This window comes from Protomyctophum parallelum (assembly GCF_964188405.1).
Source record: "Protomyctophum parallelum genome assembly, chromosome: 11".
Lineage (NCBI taxonomy): Eukaryota > Metazoa > Chordata > Actinopteri > Myctophiformes > Myctophidae > Protomyctophum > Protomyctophum parallelum.
The window spans coordinates 10001424-10016169 of record NC_139707.1 but is presented as its reverse complement, the minus strand read 5'-3'; the positions used below and the strand labels follow the sequence as shown (position 1 = coordinate 10016169).

The 14746-nt window shown below is 47.5% G+C and overlaps 1 protein-coding gene across 13 annotated transcripts in view; it reads left to right on the top strand.

Annotated features, from left to right (window-relative positions):
• The window catches only part of ttn.2 (titin, tandem duplicate 2), a 250029-nt gene that overhangs the window by 31225 nt on the left and 204058 nt on the right, over window positions 1-14746 (top strand). For 12 of the 13 annotated variants that reach the window (XM_083777342.1, XM_083777338.1, XM_083777330.1 and 9 more), the window contains exons 19-35: window positions 467-748; window positions 916-1182; window positions 1553-1825; window positions 2275-2538; window positions 2957-3217; window positions 3593-3853; window positions 4634-4897; window positions 5509-5769; window positions 6282-6542; window positions 7897-8157; window positions 8471-8615; window positions 8831-8999; window positions 9331-9562; window positions 10292-10576; window positions 11138-11263; window positions 11602-11790; window positions 13670-13723. In XM_083777342.1, coding sequence (XP_083633468.1) covers window positions 467-748; window positions 916-1182; window positions 1553-1825; window positions 2275-2538; window positions 2957-3217; window positions 3593-3853; window positions 4634-4897; window positions 5509-5769; window positions 6282-6542; window positions 7897-8157; window positions 8471-8615; window positions 8831-8999; window positions 9331-9562; window positions 10292-10576; window positions 11138-11263; window positions 11602-11790; window positions 13670-13723 — 3855 coding nt within the window. The remainder of the gene's footprint in view (window positions 1-466; window positions 749-915; window positions 1183-1552; window positions 1826-2274; window positions 2539-2956; window positions 3218-3592; window positions 3854-4633; window positions 4898-5508; window positions 5770-6281; window positions 6543-7896; window positions 8158-8470; window positions 8616-8830; window positions 9000-9330; window positions 9563-10291; window positions 10577-11137; window positions 11264-11601; window positions 11791-13669; window positions 13724-14746) is intronic. The other variant, XM_083777339.1, reaches the window with a different exon arrangement.

Below are 14746 nucleotides of genomic sequence, written 5' to 3'. Positions count from 1 at the left end.
TATTTTTTGCCAATCTACAAGGTTGTAGCATCTGTTCTTTTCACCCCCCCCCCCGCCTTCCTTCCTATGCCACCAAAATGTGGAACACCCTACCAACAGTCATTAAGACATGCAAAGTCCTTGACTCCTTCAAAACCTACGGACGGCTGCAATTCGAAACTGGCCCCCGTAAATCAGACCCCCACCCACCCACCCCTTTTTCCTGTTGACCTATATGTTTCTTTTCCCTTTTTACCTCCTTTATGATGAATTCCTGTTCTGTTCTTTGGCTATATAGAAGTTTCTATTTGTACGTCTCTAAATGTTTTGATGATTTGAACATGGTGGACCCTCTTGTAAACAAGTGTAATGCTTTATGGTGTTGTCCACTCACAGTTAACAGTATTTGTATTGAGTTGTGCTTGAAATGTACTGTAATTCTGCAATCTATTAATAAATACTTCAATCAATCAATCAATCCTCGCAGGTAAAACGAGCGTGAGCTTCACTCAGAACCTGGAGGACGTCAAGGCCAAGGAGAAGGACACCATGGCCACCTTCGAGTGCGAGACCAACGAGCCGTTCGTCAAGGTCAAGTGGCTGAGGAGCGGTGCGGAGATCTTCTCCGGGGACAAGTACCGCATGCACTCGGACAGGAAGGCCCACATGCTGTCCGTGCTCGTCATCACCATGAAGGACGCCGCGGACTACACCTGTGTGGTTCTGGACGACGACAGCATCCGCTCCACCTCCAGGCTGCTGGTGGAAGGTGAGCTTTTTGTTCTTTTTAATGTACGAACATTTTTCAACATGAAAACGATTATGACGATTATGACACAATTATTGAAATAATTGCGATTAGACGGTGGTGTAGTAATTAGTAATTGTACTGTAGCAATTGCAACTCCTCAACGTTTATCTCTCTGGCCTCTCCAGGCGCCGAGTTGGCGATGATCAAGACCATGGAGGACATCGAGGTTCCAGAGAGCTACTCGGGGGAGTTTGAGTGCGAGCTGTCCCGCGAGGACGCAGAGGGCCTCTGGTACTTTGGGGACAAGCAGCTGTCCCAGAGCGCCAAGTACGTCATGATCTCCCGCCGCGGCAGACAGAGTCTGTCCGTCAAGGAGGTGAAGAAGGAGGACCAGGGGAAGTACACCTTCGTGTGTGGAGACTTTAAGACCAGCGCTGCGCTGAAGATGAAAGGTGAGAAACTTAACCATTTAGACCTGAAGATGAACCCATTAACCCATTTTGGTGAGGGAACCCCTTTTGGTGTTTACAGCATTTATGTTATACTTTAGAAATGATCACAATACCATCCATCCATCCATCCATCTTCAACCACTTATCCGTAGTCGGGTTGCGGGGGCAACAGCTCCACCAGAGAACTCCACCATATCACAATATTGAGCTATTTCACACTTATTTGAACAAAACACATCACTTACTGCAACCTTTAATGTATAGTGATATGAAAAATGGAATCTATCAATGGAAATATCAAAAAATTATCTCAACGACAAGAAAAAAGGGGTTTACAAAAAATGACACTGGACGTTTTTGTTTTTCCCAGTGCGCCCCGTGACCCTGATGCAGCCCCTGAGCGACCTGACGGTGTGCGAGGGCGACATCGCCCAGATGGAGGTGAAGTTCTCCCAGGAGAACATCGAGGGGACCTGGCTGAAGAATGGCCAGGCCATCACGTCGTCGGACCGCGTCCACATCATCATCGACAAGCAGCTCCACAAGCTGCTGCTGGAGAATGTCAGCCGCGACGACGGCGCCTCCTACTCCTTCGTGGTCCCGGCGCAGGACATCTCCACCGCGGGGAAGCTCGCCATCCAGAGTAAGTCCACGCGTATATAATAATTGACTCGTCATCTAGAGTAAGTCCAGGCGTATATATATATATATATATATACTATGGACTCGGCTTGTCCGACAGCGAGGCAAGAGCAGGGGGCGTCATTTCAGAAAGGAATAGTAGGGGTTGGCGAATAAAATACGTTACCCGCAGCCCCATTTCTAAAAGATAGTGGATCCACTATTTTGACTGTTTGTTTGGGCGGCGAAAGAGACAATGATTGAAAGTGGTCGCCAGTAATGACATTCCCAAAAACGTTGAAAGTGGTAAAATGGTAAATTATAACACTAGATGGACGGACATCGATTTGCGATGAAATCGGGGACAATAATGCACAAATATAACTGAATTTTCCACCCCCAAGTCTCCATTTGACCCCCTGTGTGTTTCTGTGATCTAACGTGTCTAATGTGGTCATCTCTGTTACTCAGCCATAGACATCGTGGTGGCGCTGAAGGACGTCAGTGCCGTCGAGGGCACCAAAGCCTGCCTGGAGGCCAAGATCTCGGCCCAGGACATCAAGTCCATGAAGTGGTACCACAACGACAAGCTGCTGGTGGCCAGCGAGCGGCTCCAGTTCGTCACCAAAGGGACCAAGCAGAGGCTGGTCTACAGCAGGGCCTTCGCCTCCGACCAGGGACGATACAAGCTGATGGTGGGCAAGGTGGAGTCCAGCTGCAACCTGGCCGTCGAGAGTAAGATACTTTTTCTTCAAATTCTACCAGTGGTTATTCCTCAAACGTTTATATTCCATACCTCTGATTGTGTACCGAATGGAATAGGGTCAGATTCCATTCTGATTCATAGGGCTAGGATTTGATTATAAATCGATTCATCGATCTCGATTCCAATAAATGATTTATTTCCCCCTCACAGTATGACTAATAAACCATAATGATCCATAATGAAAACACATTAATTTACTTACATTGTCTTTTATTACACTACAAACAAACAAAAGCATTACGCAGTTTTTGATTCTTGACATTTGACTATCTCTTTTTATTAAAATCTGTTTACCATGGACAACGACCTATGTGCATTCCCAAATAAAGTTAAACGTTGGATTTAGTCACGATGGCTCATCATCTCATCTCGTATAATCTTTTCCAGAGGTGAACATCGTGAGACACATGGAGGACAAGGTGTGCTCCGAGTCCCAGAACGTGACGTTCGAGGTGGAGGTGTCTCACCCCGGCATCGACCCTCTCTGGACCCTAAAGGGCCAGCCGCTGAAGGCCGGGCCCAAATACAAGCTGGAGACCAAAGCCAAGGTCCACAGCCTGACCATCGTCGACACCATGAAGGACGAGGAGGGCCAGTACAGCTTCCACGCCGGAGAGCAGACCTCCAGCGCCATGCTGACCGTCTCCGGTAACTCATTTAGACCTGAGGAAGGCATCTGTGTCACCTCATTTTTTAACCACTTTAACCAATTATTTTAAACGTTAGCTGTTGAAACAGATGTTGAATCTACAAGCCTTGCTGAGCTTGTAGATCACTACGGAAACTATGCACATGTAAAACTGTGATGTGACAATAAATACATTCTGATTGTAATCATCAAAAGAGCTTCCGTCAGTTCCATGTCTGTTGCTCCAGACCGTAAGAATTTATATTTTCCTCATGATCAGAGCTTCCGTTGCTCCAGACTGTATGACGGAAGCATTTATATTTTCCTTATGATCAGAGCTGAGCTGAGCAATTTACCATTTTTGTCGTCCCCCCCCCCTCCCTCCCTACTACCAGGTGGCGCCATCACACGGCCCCTAAAGGACGTGACGGTGGCAGAGTCCCAGACGGCGGTGCTGGAGTGCGAGGTGGCCAACGCCAAGGCGGACGGCCGCTGGCTGAAGGACGGCCAGACGCTGGACCTCAGCGACAACGTGGAGAGCAAGACAGACGGGGCGGTCAGGAGGCTGTTCGTCCACATCACCAGACCTCAGGACGTCGGGGAGTACACCTACCAGGTGGCCACGTCCAAGACCAGCGCCGCCCTAAAGGTGGAAGGTACGTATTACACTGGCTCCCAGAGTGGGGTCCCCAGGGGACGTATTAGACCAACAGGGTGGAGGGTACGGAATTATTTTTTCTTTATTTTTTATTTTTTACAAAATTGCGGAAATAGTTGATCTACAAGTTTGTAGATCTGTTATTTGATCTCAAAGGAATGTGATTAGGCGATTACCGGTATATAATAATTGTGACCTACTGAGGCCTACTGCTTACTCTCCTATACTTTTATAATTCCTTTTTTACTGCATTCTCTGAAAGAAGTTTAATACCATTTGGATACATTTCACAGTATTCACAGTTCACACAGTCAAAATCTTTACTACAAAAAGAAAATATGACGCCAGGGCTGCATTCATCAATCTCTGCATACATCAATGCATTGACACCAAATAAATGACATAATCCTATTAACTGCTTTAGAACTTTTTATATTTTTTGCATTGTGAGCTATTCGTCAGACGAATACAGTTTAAAATACATTGACATTATTTTAAACTAAGTAATTAAACCCCTCTTTTTTTTTCTTTTTTCTTCTAAAAATTTATAAATACCACGCACAAAAATGTAGTATTGATACAATCGATTATTTGCATAGCAAAACCTATTCGATACCGATTATTTGCATTGCAAAACGATACGATACATAGTCAATGTTGCTGTTTTCATTTCGATATACTTAGATTCTTGAAATTAAAATCGATTTTTCGATGCAGTTACTATATCGTTACACCCCTAAAACCAACCCTCTCTTCCTCCCGGTGTGTTCCTTTGCAGCGGTGAAGGTGAAGAAGACGCTGAAGAACCAGACGGTGACGGAGACCCAGGAGGCCGTGTTCAGCCTGGAGCTGACCCACGGTGACGTGAAGGGAGCCCAGTGGATCAAGAACAACGTGGAGCTCCGCAGCGGGGACAAGTACGAGGTGCTGTCGGAGGGCTTCGTCCACACGCTGAAGGTCAAGGGTTGCGGCACGGCCGACGAGTCCGTCTACTCCTTCAAGCTGGGGAAGCTGTCCGCCAGCGCCAGGCTCAGCGTGGAGAGTGAGTAATAATAATAATGAATTTTATTTGTATTGCACTTTTCATTCACAGGGAATCCCAGAGTGCTACATGGTTAAAAACATATAATCAATCATAGAAGGTTAAAAACAGGGTTCTCAAAACAGTGCAAAGCGACAACGGTTCAACACGAAAAAGCCTTCCGAAACAGGAAGGTTTTCAGGCCTGTTTTAAAACATTCCACAGTCTGCGACACTCTCCAGTCCATGGGGAGGCTGTTCCACAGGCGTGGTGATGCCGAGCAAAAGGCCTGGTCCCCCATGGTGCGCAGATTGGTATCAGGAACCTGGAGCAGAAATTTGTTTGCAGATCTGAGTGGTGTGGAGGTTGTTTTTGGAGGGTTGATTCGTTTCTGTAGGTAGGGAGGGGCGTGACCATTTTACATTTTTAACTCAAATCTTTGCTTCTGGGGGGTCCCTGGAACAACATATTTTCAGATGGGGGTCGGTGGCCAAATATATATAATTTTTGGGGTCCTTGACATGAAAACTACTGATAGAAAATTGTCAGGATTTAGAAGGCATTTGTAGAATCTTGTGTCAGGTCTAAATGGGTTAATCAATTAATATTAAATTGATATATTTTTTTTACAGCGATCAAGATCGTGAAGAAGATCAAGGATGTAACGGCTCTGCTGGACGCCACGGCGTCCTTCGAGCTGAGCCTGTCTCACGACGACGTGCCCGTCCGCTGGATGTTAAACGGAGTGGAGATAAAGAGCAGCGAGCGCTGTAAGGTCCAGTGTGAGAAGAAGGCCCACAAGCTGACCGTCCAGAGGGTGGACGCCAGCACTGCCGGGGAGTACACCGCTGTGGTGGGACACCTGCATTGCACCGCCATGCTAACCGTGGAGGGTAAGAGTACAAAAAAACACACCCAAAGCTACAGTATGTCTTCACGGGTCCAAAGAAATGGACCCGTCCGATTCCCGTGACAATTTGGTCACATTCTGACTTTCTCTCTTTTCTTATATGAACTCGATTTGTTTCCGAGATCTGATCATTTCCAAGATTTTAAAGACCCATGATTGTACATTTTACGCTCTCAAGAGATAAATTGTTGTTAAACATCTGCATTACTTAAACAAGAAGTCTACATAATTAGAGGATGTAGAACTTATATTAAGAATTGTTATTTTGGTATGGTACCAACATCAATACGGCATGGAATTGCGGACAAAATCTTATCAAACGACAACAAAATCATTTGGGTCTGAGAGGCTAAATGTCATCAAATGGTGGTCCGTGGCTTAAATGCCGAATAAATAATGGACCTTGATATGAAAAGGGTTGCAAACCACTATTACTAAAACAATACTTCATAGCTATGGCATGTTTCCTAACGTTACGTTCCGTGTTGGTTCCAGCCCTGCGCGTCATCAAGCCCCTGAAGGACGTGGCGGTCCCAGAGACCCAGGTGGCCACGTTCGAGTGCGAGACGTCCCACTTCAACGTGCCGTCCACCTGGCTGAAGGACGGCGTGGAGATCGAGATGAGCGAGAAGTTCAGGATCGTGGTCCAGGGCAAGCTTCACCAGCTGAAGATCATGAACACCAGCCGGGAGGACTCCGCGGAGTACACCTTTATCTGTGGGAACGACCGAGTGACCGCCACGCTCGCCGTCAGCCGTAAGTTCACCTTTATCTGTCACTGTCAGCCCGCCATAAGTTCACTTTTATCTGTCACTGTCAGCCGTAAGTTCACCTTTATCTGTCACTGTCAGCTGTAAGTTCACCTTTATCTGTCACTGTCACTTCGCCGTAAGTTCACCTCTATCTGTTACTGTCAGCTGTAAGTTCACCTTTATCCGACAGCACCCGGGGCTTCTAGTGGCGGGTCAATGAGTTAAACAACAAATTTGCTCCAAATCACAAACCAGCGCCATCTGCAGTCAACAAACAGACTAGCTAACCTAATGCGTCTCTCTCTCGCCACGCCACACAGTAACCTAATGCATACGCCTCTCTCTCTCTTCACGCCACACAGTAACCTAATGCATACGCCTCTCTCTCTCCACACCACACAGTCACCTAATGCATACGCCTCTCTCTCTCTCTCTACGCCACACAGTAACCTAATGCATACGCCTCTCTCTCTCTCTACGCCACACAGTAACCTAATGCATACGCCTCTCTCCACACCACACAGTAACCTAATGCATACGCCTCTCTCTCTCTCCACACCACACAGTAATCTAATGCATACGCCTCTCTCTCTCGCCACGCCACACAGTAACCTAATGCATACGCCTCTCTCTCTCTCCACACCACACAGTAACCTAATGCATACGCCTCTCTCTCTCTACACCACACAGTAACCTGATGCATACGCCTCTCTCTCTCTCCACACCACACAGTAACCTGATGCATACGCCTCTCTCTCTCTCCACACCACACAGTAACCTAATGCATACGCCTCTCTCTCTCTCCACACCACACAGTAACCTAATGCATACGCCTCTCTCTCTCTCCACACCACACAGTAACCTAATGCATACGCCTCTCTCTCTCTCCACACCACACAGTAAACTAATGCATACGCCTCTCTCTCTCCACACCACACAGTAAACTAATGCATACGCCTCTCTCTCTCTCCACACCACACAGTAACCTAATGCATACGCCTCTCTCTCTCTCCACACCACACAGTAACCTAATGCATACGCCTCTCTCTCTCCACACCACACAGTAAACTAATGCATACGCCTCTCTCTCTCTCCACACCACACAGTAAACTAATGCATACGCCTCTCTCTCTCTCTCTACGCCACACAGTAACCTAATGCATACGCCTCTCTCTCTCTCCACACCACACAGTAACCTAATGCATACGCCTCTCTCTCCACACCACACAGTAAACTAATGCATACGCCTCTCTCTCTCCACACCACACAGTAACCTAATGCATACGCCTCTCTCTCTCTCTCTACGCCACACAGTAACCTAATGCATACGCCTCTCTCTCTCTCTCTACGCCACACAGCTGTCCTGATCACGGCCATGCTGAAAGACCTGAACGCCAAGGAGAGAGACACCATCACGTTCGAGGTGAATGTCAACTACGAGAGCATCACCTACAAGTGGCTGAAGAACGGCGTGGAGATCAAGTCGTCGGACCGCTGCCAGGCGCGCAGCAAGCAGCTCACGCACTCCCTCACCATCAGGAACGTGCACTTCGGAGACGGAGGGGAGTACAAGTTTGTGGCGGGCGCCGCTGCGTCGTCCGCTACGCTCTACGTTGAAGGTGAGAGTCGTTTTACTACTAAGCATGTAACGATATATCGTATATCGATATATAATGATATTAATCAACTTTTCCCCTTCATGTATTTCTGAAATCCATTTACTCCAGTTCATCTGAAATGATTATTTTTCACATTTAACATAATATCATGAAATTGATATTTATTTTAATGAAGTTAATTATTGTCTTAGTTATCTACTGTGCCTAGCCAATATTTACGTAAGTGAGTGAGTGATTGATTGATTGATTGATTGTTTTTGCAGAGTACGTTTTTAAATGTATTTTTCTGTCGTCGTGTCTCTTTGCGTCGTAGCTCGTCTGATCGAGTTCACCAAGAAGATCAAAGACATCAAGATCACGGAGAAGAAGAAGGCCATCTTTGAGTGTGAGGTTTCTGAGCCCAACGTGCAGGTGGTGTGGATGAAGGACGGACAGGAACTGGACCTGTCTGAGGAGAGGTGAGTGAAAAGTGGAATGTTTCCCTCTGAGATGTAACTGTCATCCAAAGTTAAAATATTGAGATTACAACAACGTTTCTGCGCCACAGAAGATGTTTTTTGTTGTGTATTTCATTATTATGGATTGTGCAACAGACTTCCGTCATAAAATCAAACCCTATTTTAAATCAAAGTTAGATGTTCTCTTTAAGTGACCCTTCCTTCTGTCCCTACAGGTTCGTGGTGACGACAGAGAAGTTCCTGCACCGGTTTATGATCCAGACCGTCCACCTGTCAGATGCCGGCGAGTACTCGGTTGTGGCCGGCGCCAGCGTGTCCAAGGCTCAGCTGATCGTGGAGGGAAGAGACGTCAGGATCTCTGAGCCTGCAGAGAGAGAAATCACTGTGAGTTTTAACATCTCTGAGCCTGCAGAGAGAGAAATCACTGAGTTTTATTATCTGAGCCCGCAGAGAGAGAAATCACTGTGAGTTTTAACTAGTGCAGATGAGTTTGGTTTCGCTCTGGAAATAGCAGATCTACACAAGCTCACAAGCACAACACGTTGTGAGCTTGTAGAGCTTGTAGATGTAGCAAATAAGTTGTAAGGGGTGGCTCAAGATAGGGCCCTACGACTAAAACCACATCAGAATTTGCTGTCATAAGCAACACTATATCAGTCTATCGGTAATAGTCAGACCTTGTGCTGTAACGAGTGTGTGTGAACTTCTCTCCCAGGTGTTGGAGAAGCAGAGGGCCACCTTTGAGTTTGAGGTGAGCGAGGAGGAGGTGGAGGGTCGCTGGCTGAGGAACGGCGTGGAGCTTCACTTCTCAGTGGAGGAGAGGTTCACCTACGTCAACGTCAGGAAGGTTCACCGCCTCACCATCTCCGAGACCTACCGCAGTGACGCCGGGGAATACACCTTCATCGCCGGGAAGAACCGCAGCACCATGAGCCTGCGCGTCAACGGTAGGTGGAGTCCACCTATAGCACTCAGAGCAGTCACTACGGCCAGGGATAAGATATGACGCGCTGCCCTGTAGGACGTTAAAGCTATAAGCCACAAGAGGTCTCAGGTTACCGTTTATTTGACAATGGGTGAGATGCGTGGTGAGACATGAGCGCAGCGAGTGTCTCCAACCCTTCCTTGGCTTCCTTGGTCTCAACTGCGCATGTTTCTTTCCTTCCATCGAGCAGGGTTGCCAAGTCTGCTTATTTCCCGCGACTTTTGGCTTCCTTTTTTCCAGAGATCCTTTTCTTTATAGGCTAATTATTAGTATAATAAGTTACTAAAACATTAATTATCATAGAATTACATAGTATTTTTAATGATAAATGCATCAAATCTTTTTTTTTTTTTAGGATTATATGGTCATATTATTGGGTTTGTTTTGGCTTGTTTTTGGAGGTGGGTTGGCTTATTTCTGTCACGAGTTGGCAACACTGCCATGGAGCAACATGGCGTCGCCCGTACGGTCTTCGCGTCTCGTCCTCTTTAGACAGTCCTTGGTTTTTAGTCAGCCAGTGTGACGGGGGAATAGGAGGCGCTTGATGTCTTTACGAGGCCCCCCGGAGCTACACATTCACAGTCATATGAGCGCGGGCGGTGCTTAGACGCCCACACGGCATAGGCTCCACCAGAGAGCTCCAGACTTCCGTCTCCAGAGCAACATCAGTGACGTCTCTCTCTCTCTGCAGCCCCTGAACCCCCCCAGATCGTCCAGCACATGGAGCCCCAGTCGGTGGATGCCGGTAAGCCGGCCCGCTTCTCGGTGCAGGTGGTGGGCGTGCCACAGCCCCAGGTCTCCTGGTTCAAGAACTCCCAGGCTCTGGCTCCCGGCTTCAAGGTCAAGTTCCTTCACGACGGCAACGAGCACACGCTGCTCCTCATCGAGGTGTTCCCCGAAGACGCCGCCGTCTACAACTGCCAGGCCAAGAACGACTACGGAACGGCCACCAGCACGGCCTCGCTCAACGTGGAAGGTACAGGGAAATACTTACTTACTTAGGCCCATCAACGACTCTTCTCCATCCAACGCGGTTTTGGGCTGTTCTTTCTGCCTCTCCCCAGCTGATTCCCTGTCTCTTCAGCTCCGCCTCAGTGTCCCGCCTCCAGGTGTTCTTAGGCCCTCTCTTCCGCTTCCCCTGGGGGTTCCAAGTCAGTGCCTGGCGCGTTGTACTAGCTGCCGGTTTCCTCAGGGTGTGGCCAATCCATCCCCACTTTCTCCTTAGGATCTGTTTCTCCACTGGTTCCTGACTCCCTTTCCTCCAGAGTTCTTCACTTCTGATTTTGTTTGGCCACCAGATCTTGAAAATGCGCTACAGACAGCTGTCTGGATCTTGCAATGTCCTCTTAGTCATCCTCCACGTCTTTGGTTGTCAGGGAAATACAGATATATAGTACCGTGTGAATGGAACCACACATTGTACTCTAAGACAGTGGTTCCCAAACCTTTTCATGCCAAGGACCCTCAAATTGACCTTTTATCTGTGCGTGTGCGTGTGTGTCTGTGTGTGTGTGTCTGTGTGTGTGTGTGCGTCCAGTGTCTGAGGCGGTGTCTCCAGACACAGCCGTTCCCATGACCCCTCCCGTGGTCATCTCTTCCATCGCTGACACCTCCGCCAGAGAGGGCGAGTCGGCACGCTTCCAGTGCCGCGTCCGCGGAGACGGTAACCACAACAACCTCTGATGTTCTATTCCCTGCTCGTCCAAACAAACTGTACCATTAGATTAACTACTTTAACAATGTAGCGTCCCTATAATTCACTCTGTAAAAATAACCCTGCAAGATATACAGTATTTCTACTCGCAAACCTTACTACTACTTTGTAATACTAGGACTTTATGGAGGAAATTTTGTAAAAAAAAGAAAAAAAAGGTTTCATGCAAATAAATAAATTATGCAAAAATAGTTTCTTGGCGTTTCTGCCATCAATCAGATGCTATATTAAGTTGAGATACTGTGCCAAGTATGGATATTTGACCTTATATGCTTGGCTCTCTCCAGACGTGAAGATCACGTGGTTCCGCGGGCAGACGGAGCTGAGGCAGTCGGAGGCCGTCAGGATCTCCCAGTTTGACGACAACTGTCAGCTGGAGATCTCGCGGGTCTACGCGGAGGACGTGGGGCAGTACCGCTGCACGGCCACCAACAGGGGGGGCACTGTGTCCTGCTCTGCCGCGCTGCGCTTGGACGGTGAGTGTTTTAATGTTCCGCTGTCACTGTTCTAATGTCCTGCTCGTGCTCGTTATCAATAAACATTAACGAGCTCCATCCCTACTTTTGGGTCCAGGGCTAAACCGTTCTACCGTGTTCGTTCCCTGCTCTCCGACGCTGTGTGTTCTGTGAGTTGATGAGTTGATGCAGGGCTGGGCAATGAACTGGAACGGTGAACTTATTAGTATCGTGATTGGGACCGTATCGGGAGTTTAGGGAATGGTTACGTGCCTAGAAACGAGCGAAGGTCGTATCCAGTGTTGAGAAGTAAAATGTAATGGTCAAGAAACTAAGACACATGGCCAAGTGCAGCAGTTGACACATTTAAATACACATTTAAAGACACATTTAAATACACATTTAAAGACACACAGCCAAGTGCAGCAGTTGACACATTTAAATACACATTTAAAGACACACAGCCAAGTGCAGCAGTTCACACATTTAAAGGCAATCACATTTTCTAATAGTACTCATCTCTCTATTCTTTTGTTAAATTGAACCTTGTGATAATAAGATAATTTCCAGGGATTTTGGACATCACAATATCGTGATATGGCATCTTAAGTGTTATCTTTTCCCGATTTTATTCCTATATAAAATCCCCCCATATCTAAAAGAGCGTTGTTACCGTCACATTACCATATGGTCCAACATTTCCATATTGAGGTATTTGGCTTTTTACCCCCATATCGCCCAGCCCTATAAGTTGACGTATCGTATACGCACAACGCACCACGACTCTGAAAGGCTTCGCAAACGTTGCTTCCTTCCAGGGACCAAAAAGCCCCCCTGCATGGACGTCTCCATGGTCAGCCTAAAGAAAGCCTCCGTGGGCCAAAAGCCCACGTTCATCCAGCCCATAGTGAGCTGCAGCGTGGCCCACGGCGCCGTGGCGCGCTTCCACGCCTGCGTGGCGCCCAGCGGCGGCGACAGGCCCCAGATCTCCTGGTTCCACGAGCAGCGGCCCGTGCAGCCCTCCAGGAACCTGGTGTTCCACTTCGACGACGCCACAGCCACGGCCACGCTGATCATAGTGGACGCGTTCTCGGAGCACGCCGGGCGATACACGTGCCGGGCCACTAACGGCGCCGGCGAGGCGGCGTGCTCCGCTACGCTGAGCGTGACCAAACAGGAAGGTAAAAAAAAAAAAACCTCTGGATCCGCACTCCGGAAGAGAAGCCTGCCGCCCCCCCCTCCTCCTCCTCCTCCCCAAATCACCTTCCCTTACCCACCGGAAGAGAAGCCTGCCGCCCCCTCCTCCTCTTCTTCCTCCTCCTCCTCACTCCTCCCCCAATCACGCCCTTACCCACTGGAAGAGAAGCCTGCCGCCTCCTCCTCACTCCTCCCCAATCACAATCACACCCTAACCCACCACAACTAAACGAGGCACCTCCTCTGAACCTGCCATCACCACTCGTCCTTATAGGGTCGATGATATCGTCATGGAAACCTTGTATGTTGACCTCCACTTACAGCACTCCTCCTCCTTAGGTTCACTTCCAGCTGACAAACTCCTCCATCCTTCCATCCTGTCTGGGGTTCTATGAGTCTGTACTAATGTCACGGGCACCGTTGTTCAACAGAACGAGCCTCTTCTCTCCTCTCCTCTCCTCTCCTCTCCTCTCCTCTCCTCTCCTCTCCTCTCCTCTCCTCTCCTCTCCTCTCCTCTCCTCTCCTCTCCTCTCCTCTCCTCTCCTCTCCTCTCCTCTCCTCTCTTGTGGCCTGTGTTGTGCTCCTGTAAGCAGGAGGTCACAGGTTCGATAGCCAGGCCAGGTTCTGCTCCTCCGGTGGATCGCTCCAGGCTTTCTGTCCACAGTAATAATGTCTCTAAAGGAATCTCTCTCTTCTTTCACAGAGACTCAAGTGACACAGCAGCACGTTGAAGCCAAAGTAGAGGAAGAAGTCAAAGGTAGGCACGACGCACTTTATCATTAGTAGTAGTATTGGTAGTATTATTACATACAGTACACAAAACTTAACCATTTCAACATTTGTACTGGAGGAAAAGGAACGGTTCAACCAAATATTTCCCTTGGAAGTAGTCTATTAATGCCTTTGCTAGTCTGCGTCATAAAGTGATTTATGAACGACTAAAACATGATTATGGGAAAGGCATCGACCATGAGTGTTTGGGTTATGCTTTAGCACTGACTTTAGACAGGGAACAGAGTTTTATTTGGTTGAACTGGTACCTTAGCAGATATGAATGATCAGAAAGCATGCCATGTCTGTACCGTATGTGTCATGAAAGTATTGACATTCTGTGTTATTGAATTTGCTGTTATTGTTGAGAATATGCCATCATTTCTCCCAGGAGAGCACTGACAGACATGCTTGTACCAATTTTGGAAACGTGGGGTTTGCATCCATAAAAAAGAAAACAACAAAAAAACCTCTTTTTGGCATGACGGAAAACGTGCAGGATGTGTATCTTTTAAAACCTTAAAAGATATATGGAATCGTTTCACTGTTGCACCTGGAACCTGATGATTTCCTCCTGCAAACAAATATCTATTAGACTGGCTTGCAGATAGTGGGATGTGATTCCTGTGGTTTGCACTCTAAATAACACCAGTAAACCTTATTAGTTCGAATAAACGCCTTCTCACTCAATTCTAGAGCTTCCTTTATGGGCAAGTTTAAAACGATAACAATCTGATGGAGAGCTCTGATTCTCTGTGCATCGTTTGTCCCTCTGGTGAGGATTAGAAAGGGCGTTTATTCTCCTGTCTGCAAGTCAGGTAAGAATTATTATCCCCCGAGGCAAAAAGATTTATACGCTCAAAGAGACGTCAGTTTATTCTGGAAACATTTCCTGCTTCTTAGTAATTTGTAAGTAATTTGTTTTGAAGAAATTTCCACAGAAGAAGGATCAAAACCTCCAGCAGGTTTCTAATAAAAAGAATCAAGTCTTGCGTTTATTCGAACAAAT